Genomic DNA, 14,333 nt, shown 5'->3' on the forward strand with positions numbered 1-14,333 from the left:
TAGAGGCTCTAAATCTCATTAAATAAAGAGGCCCATTTGTGTAATTTACTGCAAGCAGTTTGAAACAAAACCCTGCTATAGAAACCTTCTCAGTGGGCACAATGCATTAAACAGTAAGTGTTTTCATCTGAAATTAATTTCAAGGATCCAAAGTAAACGACCATCGGAAATCAGTAGGCTGTTTGGTCGTTTCAAGCTCATTGCCATGGGATCAATGTGCCACAAACAAACCCTAATGCAACTTCAGCCAAGCCAAACAACCTCTCAAGAACCTCGAGGAATCTACTGAGCGCCATATTCTACGTTAGGATATTATTCCTCTAAATCATGGCTGCTTACTTCCTTTAGAGGAAAACACATACACTATGCATGCAATGCCACACACGAAGAATGTGCACATTGACTATTTATTGCCTCTTCAAAGATAAAGAAGGAACCCAATGCCAATTGCAGCTTCCTGGCAGGATTCAATCCTGGACTGAGCCTTGAAATGGCAAGCAGGCAGACTGCAAACGGCGTTTTCAGTCTGTGGACCATCATCTAGTTCTGAAATGACCAAGAGTTGAAAAGCAGCAGCACTGGCTGAAATGTCACACCCATAACACTCTATATACATCCTTACCCGTCATGATCCTCTGGGCTTCATATGGTTCCATGTAGCCAGTGTTTTCTCCTTTGCCTGTCTTGCTGCCCTCGCTTTTGGCATCAAATGGGTCCGAGTAGTCATCGGCTATTAGGACCTGGGGGGGAAAGATAAGCACACTCTTAACCAGAGGAACTTCCCAATCACTGGACACATTGCCAATTTTCACAGCTCTAAAATCACGAGGGCTAACCTCCAGGATACTGGTACCCATTTTCTTCTAGCAAACTCAGTTAAAGAAAGGTCTGGTTAAGTAAGGAAAGGTATTTACACTGTTCCTAATCAGGATCTTCGTTTGCATCCACTTATTCACACTATGACCTTACAAGGCCCCTTGGGTCCTTGCACATCTGACATGTTTTGACCAGCTTACAACCAGGCACGAAATAAGCAAATCGGTGCTAGATCATATATGTTCACGGCAGAAGCAATAACTCCACACATAAACCCCTTCGGTCCTATGTCGGAGACACAGAGACAGAGGCTGAGAGCAAGGGAAAAATAGTGTTCCCTCTTGAAATCTGCTGCTGCTGTCGCACAACGGGATACTGGCAAGCAATTGCAGGGAAAGTTATTGCCTCATTTTATCTGTTCACATTGCCCGCATATCAGCGTGTACACCAGGAGATCAGTCCCTGCTGTATATGCTTTGGGAAGGAGGGGGGGATCAGATTGGAGTAGCATTGACTAAGAACAGGCTCCTTAAAACTACAGCCCCTACATTTCAGAATGCTTTGCCTATCACAAGGCAACGGTGCTCTTAAGACTACTGCCAAGAAGGAAAAATGTTTTCATTCCAGCCTGCATTTGGCTGTTACAGTATTTCATTTCTTGGCTTTATTTCCTGTCCTATTTTTATCTTTGCTTAATCAAATCAGATCTCACTCATTGAAAAGTGCTAACTCAAGTTTAGGTTTACTGCATTTATTGTATTTCACTGGGTCTGTGTGTGAGTGTGTGAAAGACAGACAGCTTATATCCCACAAAAGTTTACACCACAATGAGTTCGTTTGTTTCAAGAAGCCACAAAACTCTGCTGTTTCAACAGGTAGGGAAGACATGACACACAACTCTGTTGTGTATTTCAAATGTTTACTAAGCATAATCCAGCACTTTGCACTCAAGAATTTGCAGAACTTTGTACCAGGATCACGTGCTATGTGTCTACTCTCTGACACATCCATTACCGAGACACACAGACAAACACACAGAGCTGGAAAAATCCCAGACGTAGTTGAGGCAGACACCTAAGAATTTTGATTCTGGAGCCAGATTCTGAAGGTTTATCAGAGCAGCGCTATTTTCAAAAATATTTCAGTTTCAGCATGTGAAATCTCCTTACAAAAAGTGGGAAAAGCAAAATACATGGGAGCATCAGCGTTAGCATGTGTGCTGGTCATGTGCAAGTGGGGAGTTGCCTGTAATGCAACCAATTAAAACAGGAACTATTCTGAGCATGTTGGCTGCATTCATCCATGAAAGGTAGGAGCACTTTTACCAGCCAATGGATTAGATTGTGCTTTGTTCTGCATATATTTTGAAGCATTATCACAGAAAAGCCATTGAATTTTAAATCCATTCATAAATCGATATGCTCCAATTCAGCTACCGTAAGTCTAGTTTAGGTAGAAAGTGTTCCATTCAACAGTCTATACAGCTGACTATTCCTATTAGCTGTCTCTCAAGACTTTTCAGAAGTTAACCTAGGACTGTGGTTTTCAAACGGTGCTCTAGACATGGTTCCTTTGAAGATTATCTGGGATCCCCTAGTCAGAATACCAGTAATGTCTAACAAATTCCTTGATGGTGTACCTCATGCAATGCACAGCCCCAGAAGAGCTCTGGGCCCATTTCGAGGGCCTGCTCAAGTCACCTAGGTTGACAGCCTAGCCAATATTCCCCATGAACTGGTACACAATATGTCCGAGAGTCTTCTGTGATGCACAGAGATTCTGTCATCGATGTTCAGAGGTTCCTCAGCAAATATGAAATGGGCTTTCCAGAGAGAGAGAGAGAGAGAGAGAGAGAGAGAGAAAGTTTGGAGAACAGTGATTTGGGAAACCCAGTTCTGAAAGCAAGCCTCTTTCCCCTAGTAAGATGACAAATCACAATGCACTGGGGAGCAAAGGGACGAAAAAAATCAGCTGTTCTAGATGAGACCTTTGTCTGATCAAGCAAGACAGTTTCAAACACCCATATGTACTTAAAGAGCCCCTGCCAACTCCTCCCTATTGTTACGGGATGACAATCCCAGAGTAATTATTGCTTCATCTTCAGTTTTTTGGGTGGTTATTTTGGACCACTCAAGTGTGAGCCAACTCTGTCCATCATTTGAGGCGCAATTTATGGTTGCCTTCAAGGGCTTCATTAAATGTAAATGGCTAAAAATGACATGTGCGAAATGGAGGGGAGGGGGAGAGGGGTCTCCCACCCCTCCCCAAATAACTGTAATGAGTGGCTTGTTATTGCAGCTCTAATGGAGAGAGAGAGAGAGAGAGAGAATGAGAGAATGAGAGAATTGCTCCGTGTCTTCTGTCTAATGTGGGGCCAGGCTGTAATCAACAGCCCTGTCAGAGCGGTGTCAGAGGCTGGGGGATGCTTAGCTTAAAGACAACAGTGTGCATCAGGCAGGAGTAATTTCTCCTCGTAACAAGGGCAGGCTTTATCTCCGAAAGCCCTGCAGCTGAAACACCATCCATTTACTTCCCTGATGACGACTTGTCAGCTGCTGATAGATACGTATCTTGGGCGCCCCGCTGTTCCCCCCGATATGGGGGCTGACGCTGTAATAGTTGCCTCTTTCGAAAAAATAACCGCACTAAAATGACATAAGATTTGGCAGCGGAGGCAGCGGGGGGGGGGGTCGGGGGCAGTGGTGGGGAGAGAGACAGAGAGACAGAGAGCCTAAGGTGGATAATGTATTTTTATTTGATATTTAGCCTTTCCCATTTGGCCCCCCCAAAACACAAGGGAGTAAATTAAACATATAAAAACCTGTCAAACAGAGTAATGTCAAATGCTGTTTTTGTTTAAGTGCATCCGTAACGTATTCCAGAGTCAACACAGCGGGATAGAGATGCATTCTATAGGAAAGGAAACATTTCTTAAAAAAACAAACAAAAACAAAACGTTTTCGCTACTAGAAACTCTTACCAGATGGGTTTTTGTTAGGGCTTAAGTCAAGGTTGAAAAGTCTCATCACCTGTAGCAAGTGAAGGACTGCCTCCAGTGAATTGGGCAGGGAAGACTTTTACAGTGGCACCTCTACTTACAAATGTTTCTACTTACGAATGGAGCTCCGTCCGCCATCTTGGATGTGGTTTAGATAGGATTTTTTCTACTTACGAATTTTTAGATAGGGTTGCTTCTACTTACCGTTCGATTTTTTTTCTCCCAATGCATTCCTATGGGATTCGACTTACAAATTTTTTTTCGACTTACAAATGTGTGTTCGGAACGCATTAAATTCGTAAGTACAGGTACCACTGTAAGTGGAAACCCCGATGGGCAGAGTTACAGGCTAGCAATTAACAAAAAACGTATGCGCTGGGAACTTATTTGACCTCTTTGCTAGAGGGCTAGAGAAGTGCCAGAGTTGTGGTGCTTGAGGGTAACACATGCAGGGTCTCCACAAGGCTTGAGTGGCCCACTTGAGTCATAGCAGAGGCCACTAGAGAAGGGAAGTAAGTTTGTACTGCAGGCTGTATGTGCTCTACAGGGACGTGGGTGACGCTGTGGTCTAAACCACTGAGCCTCTTGGGCTTCCTGATCAGAAGGTTGGCGGTTCGAATCCCCACGACAAGGTGAGCTCCCATTACTCTGTCCCAGCTCGTCTACCTAGCAGTTCAAAAGCACACCAGTGCATGTAGATAAATAGGTACCGCTGCCGCAGGAAGGTAAATGGCGTTTCTGTGCGCTCTGGTTTCCATCACGGTGTCCCGTTGCGCCAGAAGCAGTTTAGTCATGCTGGCCACATGACCTGGAAAGCTGTCTGTGGACAAATGCCAGCTCCCTCAGCCTGAAAGCGAGATGAACGCCACAATCCCATAGGCGCCTTTGACTCATAGGTGCCAACTTCCAGATTATAAAATCTGGGATTGGCAGCTGCGCAGAACCGGAAGTCGCGCTGTGGCCATTTTGGAACTGGGCAGAGCGACACCGGAAGTCGCTTCTACGCATGCTCTGCCCATTTCCAAAATGGCCACAGCGCCAGAAATGTCCAGAGACTCCAGACATGCGCAGAAGGAGCCTCCCCGGGCCAGTAAGAATCTGGGGGATTTACGGGGTTTTTTAAAAATCTGGGCTGCCAGCGGGAAACGGCTGGAAAAACGGGGGTTTCCCGGAGAATACGGGAGACTTGGCAGCTATGCTTTGACTGGGCTTAACCGCCCAGGGGTCCTTTACCGTTGCCTTTTACCTATGTGCACTGCTCTCCATGCACCCCTGTGGGGAAAGCAAGGTCCCTTCCTGCTTAAAGTGCACTGATACTCATCAGTGATTCCAGTGCTATTTATTTCAGCATCTATCTCACCTATCCAAGCATGCTGCAATGCAGATTGTCTGCCTTTAAAATGTTTTTAAAAAAGAATATCGCTTGAATTAATTTTTCTTCCATTGTTTCAGATGTTTTTTGTTTTTTTTTAAGTTGCAAGGCTATTCTCTGTGGATCTGGGCAGAGGGTTTGGTGACCACAGATGCTAGCCGATCAGTGCTGTATACAGCAAACTTTTCTGCTGCAAAGTGGCAGAAGCAGTACTTTCAAGTTCGTTCTTGGGAAAAGAAACTGTTCATCTGAATACAGCACAGCACAGAAGCGCAACTGCCAAAACTGCAGGTTTACATTCCACCTCAGATAACCCTTTGTTATGAATCAATTAAATTAAAAATGGTTGTAAGTCAATTACTGCTTACAGCTCACAATGTTACTGCAGATATAAATGTTATGCAAATGATGTTGAAGACACCGAGCAACTCTTCTTGGCTTTAATCCTAGAATCCCAGAGCGAGCCCAAGCAGTTACAAATTTTGCTTTAAAACGAAATTAAGCAAAATTAATAGCAACTATAAACCACAGAATCTGTTGCCAGGGATGGTGATAGTGCAGGGGTGGGTGGTGCCTGCTCCTAAAAAAAGTTTGTGCTTGGAAAGGAAGAAAGAAAACATGCACATATATGTGATATACATACAAATACTCCCGTGGCATAGGGGAAGGGGAGATAAAGCTTTCAAACCTGCCTCTGCTACCAGATGATACTATCAAGCAATTAACACAACCTACAGGAGGGCATTTTTTGTTTTCATGGAATATTTGATAGTATCTGATTGTGGTCAAGTAATAAGCTGCCAATTGACCGGTCAATTGACAGTATTTGACTGGTCAATTGAGCGGTGGAGTCCCAGCCCTAGCACAAAATCAATTAGAGGCCCTGCGATTTGTGGGAATCATAGATCCATGCAGCTGGATCTCTTCTTCAGACTCACAAATGAGCAAGGTTTCCAAGCCCAGCAAAGCAACAAAGCCAACCAAGATCTATGCTGCAAATACTGTACACGGTCTATCTCTAACCAGAGGAATAATTAGATGAGCGGGGTGATAGGTGGTTCTGAAAAACTATCTGTCATAAATTCCAAAATCAATATCTGAAATAAATCAAGGGCTTTAGCTCTCGTAAACACAGAGTGCCGCTACAGAAAAAATCAGCTAATCCGGTACCTGGACAAACATGGCAACCTGGTTTATTTCAAAAGCAGCCACATCCCTAAATTCTAATTAAGATTAGATATACAATTCGTGGGCTGTCAAAAGAGCCTCCAGCTGCCCATGGTGCTATTTCAGTTTAAATTACAATTTGGAATTTTTAAGCTTAGATAAAGCAGCTGGCCTGTGCTGACACATGGTTTCTTTTATCCCTGCTGACAGGGTCTTTTTAAAGTTTAGAATATTTCAGGGTTTGTTTTGTTTTGTTTTGTGTGTGGCTGAGCTTCAACACTGCATTTTTATTTTAGTTTTTCCCCCTCCCTGAAGTAACATCCAGGATTTGAAGGCAGACCAAAAAGGTCCTTCTAGTCCAGCACTCATCTCCAACAAGAGATGACCAAATGTCCCTGAGAAACATTTATCCCCAGCACCTGGAATTCAGAAATGTAAATCTACCAGAAACTAAAATGCTACTGTCACTAGACTGTTGTCTAGAAATGGCTGGCCAGTCGCTTTTGATCTTCAACGGTTACCTATCTGTATCCAAGGTCAGTTCAAAGTGAAGGTTTGTAAAACCCTAAAGGGCTCAGGACCAGGCCCCCAACACCAATGTTCTTGCTCCATTTCCCCCTTCCATCTGAAATGCGACAGGTGAGCGCTGGGGGGCAGGGCCTTTTCAGCTGCCGCACCTTCATTGTGGAACGCCATAGTGAGCTTCAGATGCGCGTGCTCCTCTTCCCCCATTTCCTTCTGGCATGTCTGAGAAGAGTTCAGAAGCTTTCGCTTCCACAAACCATAGCTTGCTGTGCCGTCTGAACCCAACAAACCTAAGTAATCTTAAAAGCAGCTTGTTCAAACAAGTCAACTTCAAACCATAGTTTAAGAAGCTGGCTTGTTTCAACAAAGTACAGTTAAGGTTAACCGCAGTTCAGGGTTCTGCCAACACGACAAACTGCAGTTAATTTTAAATGCCAGGGGGGAGAGAGAAGAGGGATCATGTGTGACTACGGTTCTTTGCAGCTCAGCCTTGTAGTGTTAAACCAGGCACCCCCAAACTCGGCCCTGCAGCTGTTTTGGGACTACAACTCCCATCATCCCTAGCTAACAGGACCAGTGGTCAGGGATGGTGGGAATTGTAGTCCCAAAACAGTTGGAGGGCCGAGTTTGGGAATGCCTGTTTTGAACCATAGTTTAGCATTATATCTGAACTCTGCCTCTGTAGCAGTGCCCAGGCAGTGAAACACTGTGGCTTGTGGGATTCCTTTTGCACTGTCTTTTATGATTTTCTGCTGCCAAGACTTTTTGTTGTTCAGGCAACCATTTGATTTGCCTTCTCTTCGATGGTTTTCACCCTCCCGGGTTTAATGTTCTCGCTCTGCTGTGGTTTAGTTTTAAGCAAATTTCAATTATACATCCATATATCTATATGGCGCTGCTTTTATTATATTGCAAAACATCTTAAGCATTCAGTTGGAACAGAAAGATGGGATACAATTCCTGTAAAACACTCAAACGGACAAAAAGAATTGCCCTGAATATTCAGAAGTTGCCTTTACGCATTTCTTGAGCATCCAAGTGAGATCTGGACACCACTGGGATAGGGGGACATGACAGAGGCTTATAAAAGAATGCAAAGTGGAGAGAGGGAGTTTCACCCCTAAGACCTGGGGGTCATCCGCTGAAACTGAATGAGAGAGCAACCTACTTCCTCACATAGCACATGATTAATGCATGGAATTTGCTGTCACAAAATGTAGTGGCAGTAGCTTAGGTGACTTTTAAGAAGGACTAGACCAGGCATCCCCAAACTCCAGATGTTTTGGTCTACAACTCCCATGATCCCTAACTAACAGGACCAGTGGTCGGGGAACATGGGAATTGTAGTCCAAACATCTGGAGGGCCGAAATTTGGGGATGCCTGGACTAAACAAATTCATTGGGGTGGGGGAACTTATCAGTGGCATCCTCCAGTAATGATGGCTCTATGCAATATCTGAGGTTTTAGAGGCAGGATGTTAGGCAACAAGACAAGGTGAAGACCATGGTGGATAAAAATCAATGATTTAAAATAAAAAAAAATAAAAAAGATTGGATTTTTAAAAAATTTAAATTGGATTTTTAAAATAAAATACTTCTGGAGGAAAAATCTTTCTAAAGATAGTTTTCTATTTAAGTTACATTATAGACCAAAGGTTTAAGTTTTTCATGTGAGCTAAAACTCAGTCTAGGTTTATGTGTGTATGTATGTGTATATATATATATATATATATATATATATATATATATATATATATGTAAACACACACAGACAGAGACAGACACAGACACAGACACACACACACCAGTTAACAAACATGGCCACATATGCTATAATGTTACTGTTTTAGTTAAATAAATGGTTTAAAATTATTATTTTTACTTTATTTTAATATAGTGCACCTCTGAAAATGGATTATTACGAAAAAACAAAACAAAACCTTCATCTAGTTGTAAATATGAAGATGATACCAGCAAGAATGAGTCTTTCTGTAAAAAAAAAAGGTTTAAATTAAGTTTTACTGACTAGCGATTTAAATCATGATTTAAATCTATTTGATTTAAATCAAATCCACCCAGGACTGAAGCCTACTACTGCCTTTCGAGTTCTACTTGGGGACTCCCAGAGGCATCTGTTTTTGCAATAGTGGGGAAAATGATGCTCTTCGAAATGAACCTCTGGTTTGCTCCAGCAGCTCTTTTTCATATGTTCATAGTGTACATAAGTGCCCCATTGGTTATAAACATCCCCATCAGTGCAAAAGGCATGTTAATGAATTTGATTGCACACTTGAAATTCACAACACTTTTTCTAAAAAACGCGAGAGAGTGAGTCTCGTCAAGGTTTCTTTACACTCCTGTGAAAACTCCACTGTGAAAACACAGGAGGGAAGGGGGGTGGGATGGGATGGGGAGACAGAGAAAAGAGGAAATCAATGCCTAATTGTTTTGTAGTCAATAATGAGGCGTTTGGGCTCCTAGAAAAGGAACATCGCATCGCTTATTTCTCTCTGTAAGAGCGAAAGAGCATCCCTTTGCAAGAAAATGTGCCGGGAAGCAGATACTGTATACAGTTGCTAAGGGGTTTCAGCTGGAAGTTTATTGCCGTTCTATAAAGTTCCCTTGCTCAGGTGGGAAACTGAGCCACTCTGCACCCAATTAGAAACTTTTACAAACATGAAAACCCATCACACGAACAAAAACTCAGAGAGTTTTTTGCGGCAGGGGAGAGATTTCTGTGGTGTCACTAATCTGGCAAAGAGCAACTTCTGTTGAGGTTTTTTGTTTGGCATGGGCCTCAAAAAACAAAAATTCAACCCAGCTGCCACAAACTGGGGCACACCTTGGCCCTGGCAACACTTTCCCAGGGGACAACGATGCTGGGTGACTTTGTGCTGTGCCATGGTAAAGCACCGGAGAAAGGACCTGTCCTCTTCAGGAGAGCCTCAAACATGTTAGGTTCTCTTTCCATGGTGAACAAGACAGAAGCACTTTGGAGGGGGGTCTGCTCTACAAGTTGGGTTCGAGACCCACGTTGGGCAAAAGATTCCTACATCACAGGGGGGGGTTGGACTAGATCAGGGTGTCCCAAACTTGGGTCACGAGCTGTTTTTGGACTACAACTCCCATCATCCCTGACCACAGGTCCTGCTACCCAGGGATGATGGGAGTTGTAGTCCAAAAACAACTGGAGATCCAAGTTTGGGAAACCCTGCACTAGATGACCCTCATGGTCCCTTCCAATGCTGCTATGATTTTTAGGATTATAAAGCAGTTTCATGCCAGCTGTATCACCTCTGAAAGTCAGAGGTTGCAATCACATAGGCGCCACGAGTTCCAGATTGGACAAGGCTGGGGGAAGAGAGAGAGAGAGAGAGAGAGAGAGAGAGAGAGAGAGAGAGAGAGAGAGAGAGAGAGAGAGAGAGAGAGAGAGAATTGCTCCGTATCTTCTGTCTAATGTGGGGCCAGGCTGAGAATGCAGGCACACTTTTTAACTACTACTTGATCCAAATTTGGTGGGGCCAGACAAAATTGCGATCTCTAGATCAAGCCAGTTCCAACTCTTTGGAAGTTTTTAATAAATAAATAGAATGCCTGTTTCCTTTTAAATAATGTTAACATCTACTAGAATTTCAGGGGCTTGCAATGAATCTATTTCACAATTCTAGTTACACTCATGACATCTTTCCCTTGGGACATTTTGGCAGCTTTTAGATACCATATTTTTCCATGTGTAAGACGATGCTTTTTGCTAAAAAAAAATTAGGCAAAAATTGGGTGTCGTCTTATACACGGATAGTGAATGCAGGGGGGGGAGAACGTGCGATTAATGGCAGTAGCAAGCAGGAGATTGGCAGTGGCAATTGGGCGGGTGATTGGTGGCTGCAGCAAGGCCTGCTGGTGATTGGCTGTGGCAACTGGGCAGGCGATTGGCGGCTGTGTCAAGGCGGACAGGCGATTGGCGGCTGCTGCGAGTTGTGTGATCGGCAATGGCTGTGGCAAGCGATTGACAGTGGCGGGCAGGCAGGTGAGCGATTGGCGGAAGTGACTTCCCCCACCTCCCCCAAAAAGCTAAATAACTTAATTTCTTAATTTTGGGTTAAAAAGAAAATAGGGGGTGTCTTAAACACAGAAAAATACGGTACTTAAAACAGCAATATATTAAGCTGAAATACGCAGGAAGTCTTGCTCAAAGTGCGAAGTTTTCACCCAAAATAGATGTGGGGAGAAAAAACCCCAGAGGCCAAAAGGTTTACAGTTACAAGTTTCTAGAGTGCCTAATTTTGTCTGGTTGCTGCTAAATTCATAGTACTTACTTCAGAATGGGTGCAGCAGGAGGTCAGAACTCTTCACTTCACAGAGAGCAAATTTGCAAGTTAGCTTTTTACTGAGGGAGCACATCCATTCAAGTACCTCTGGTTACATTAAGGTAAAGGTCAAAGTAAAGGACCCCTGGACAGTTAAATCCAGTCAAAGGTGACTATGGGGTTGCGCCGCTCATCTCGCTTTCAGGCCGAGGGAGCCGATGTTTGTCCACAGACAGCTTTCCGGGTCAGGACTAAACAGCTACTAGTGCACGGAGGACCGTGATGAATGCCAGAGCACACAGAAACACCGTTTACCTTCCTGCCGCAGTGGTACCTATTTATCTACTCGCACTTGCATGCTTTCAAATTGCTAGGTTGGCAGAAGCTGAGACAGAGCGACGGGAGCTTTCCGGGTCATGTGGCGAGCATGGCTAAATCGTTTCTGGCACAATGGGACATAGCGACGGAAACCAGAGCGCATGGAAACGCCGTTTACCTGCCTGCCGCAGCTGTACAGTGGTACCTCACAAGATGAATGCCTTGCGCAACGAAAAACGCGCGAGACGAAAGCATTTTGCGATGTTTTTGGTGACTCGCAAGATGAAGTTTTCTATAGCAGCGCTTCGCAAGACGAAGTTTTTCGGCGTTTTTTTTTTTTGCCGCGAGATGAAATTATTGCAAGACAAAGCGACTCGCATAACGAATTACTTTCGTCTTGCGAAGCACCACTGTACCTATTTATCTACCGTGTTTCTCATATTATAAGACACGTCTTATATTTATTTTTTTTCCTCAAAAAAACTCACTATGGCTTATTTTCAAGGGATGTCTTATTTTTTTCCTCCTCCTCCTCCTGCCGTAGCTGGCATTGCTGCTGCGCCTATCACTATGTCTTATTTTCGGGGTATGGCTTATATTCCTTGAATGCTTAAAAATCCTGCTATGGCTTATTTTATGGGTATGTCTTAAAATATGAGAAACAGGGTACTTCTCTATTTATCTACTGGCACTGGCATGCTTTCAAACTGCTAGGATGGCAGGAGCTGGGACAGAGCAACGGGAACTCACCCCGTCTCGGGGATTTGAACCACCAACCTTCTGACTGGCAAACCCAAGGGGCTCAGTGGTTTAGACCACAGCACCACCCACATGGTTGCATTAGTCCCATGCTGAAGGGGTCCGACGCCCTGTTGTTACCACATGCTGCTCCCACAGCTGCTCATCCCTGTCCCCAGTCGATTACTTCTCCCCATATACCCTGGTAGTGATCACTTTCTCTTGACCAAGTGGGTGAACACTCTTTTTCCTGCTGCTGCCAACCAAAGCAAATGGGAAGGAATCAAGCACTGGTGAGGATGGACAGCAGTTGTACACTAGGGCTAGGTGCTATCTGCTTTCCAACACCACAATATATCGCCTAAACTTCACAATATGGTGGTATACACGTATTGTGATTTTGGGGAGGAGGTGGGGAGGAAGAAGGCAGTTGCCGGCCATGGTTAGCGTCATCGTGCACAGCTTCTGCCTCTTCCTAGTGATGCCAGGCAGGCGGGCTGGGATGCCGCATAGCATGGCACTGCAGAGCCGTAGGCCTCCCCCAAACTGCGCAAACAGCGGCTATTGGGAGCCACTGTCTTACACGGCACAAGGAGGAATGGAGGGAGGAGGCAGCCTGCCAGCACTCATGCGGCCAGGTAAAGAAACGAAGGCACAGGCTGACAGGCAAGCAAGTCCTACTCCTGAGGCCAGTGGCTGGGCTGCAGAGGGAGGGAGTGGGCAAGCATCAGACAGCCTATTTGAAGGGCGTGTTGCTGTCTCGGCAAGGCTATAGAATTTCGATATATTAATCAGGGGTGCTATGGTCCATGGGGTCACGAAGAGTCGGACACGACTAAACGACTAAACAACAACAACAAATCAGGGGTGGCCAACTCTCAAGAGACTGCAATCTACTTACAGAGTTAAAAACTGGCAGTGATCTACCCCCTTTTTGGGGCGTTCAGGTCAAATTTGTTGAGCTTTTTTGGGGAGGAGGAAGGCCCTTTTTTAAGGCATTCAGATCAAAGTTGTTGTTGAGCTTTTTTTAGGGAGACGGAGAGCGCCATTTGGGGGGTGCAGGTTAAAAAAAATGAGCTTTTGGGGGGGAGCCAAAGTTGTTGAGCTTCTTTGGGGGGAGCCAGTGATCTACCATTGATCTACCACAGGCACCCAGTGATCTACCGGTAGATCACAATCTACCTGTTGGACGTGCCTGCATCAGCTGATCAAAAATTCTGAAACCACTTTCATGATTTTGACTTTGAACTGGTTTCAGCCAATGTATCAGTACATCGCACAGGTCCACTGTAGACATACCAAACAAGATGAGGCAAGAATGCATACACCAGAAATTTGGTTCGACACCTCTGTCTGAGAAAGAGAAGAAGACCTTTCTGTTATAGAGGGTGGGTTCTTGTTTACGCATCTTCTTCCACCAGGAAGGGAATGTGAACTAGCCCACTTTAAAGAGATAATAAACTATATTTAACCCACCGTATGGAGCAGGTTGTGCATAGCAGAGATCAGCAGTGGCAAGTTAGGAAACCAGCACCCAGTAACTGTCTTCAGATGAGCACAGCAATATAACTTGATGTAAATGTCAGTTTAAAAAATGAGATAATTTCCGTATCACTAAGTAGCCGGGTTGTGCCAGCTCAGAACATGAACATTTAATGGAAGAATTGATCCCAGCTCAATTTCTCTGTAAGCCAAATCACATTCCCACCTGACAATGGAAAGGGGGAAAAAATTAAGATGCTTGCCAAAAAACATGGAATTCATTGGATAATGCCAGTAAGAAGGAAGCAGAGCTAGACCCAAGTGCAACGCAGCATTCATTTATCTATATTGCCTTGGGGGGCACCCCAAGTTGTTTAAGATAATGAGAAGCACTATTCATATCTGAAGGCTATGAGAATACATTTAAGAATAACTGGTGATGATTGGGTAATTATCTGGTTACTGCCAAATCCATGCTTCTTCTCCCTTCCAATCATTCACACATGCTAATGTTTCTTGGGCTCCTTGATCACTGCAGATGGTGACAGCAGTCACGAAATTAAAAGACACCTGCTTCTTGGGAGAAAAGCAATGACAAACCTAGACAGCA

The 14,333-nt window shown here is 44.3% G+C and overlaps 1 protein-coding gene across 1 annotated transcript in view; it reads right to left on the reverse strand.

Annotated features, from left to right (window-relative positions):
• SHB (SH2 domain containing adaptor protein B) overlaps positions 1–14,333 on the reverse strand; it is a 145,972-nt gene that overhangs the window by 83,848 nt on the left and 47,791 nt on the right. The window contains exon 2 of the mRNA XM_035097025.2: positions 623–740. Within this exon, the coding sequence (XP_034952916.1) occupies positions 623–740 (118 nt within the window). The remainder of the gene's footprint in view (positions 1–622; positions 741–14,333) is intronic.

The sequence above is a fragment of the Zootoca vivipara genome, chromosome 16 (genome assembly GCF_963506605.1).
Source record: "Zootoca vivipara chromosome 16, rZooViv1.1, whole genome shotgun sequence".
Taxonomy (NCBI): domain Eukaryota; kingdom Metazoa; phylum Chordata; class Lepidosauria; order Squamata; family Lacertidae; genus Zootoca; species Zootoca vivipara.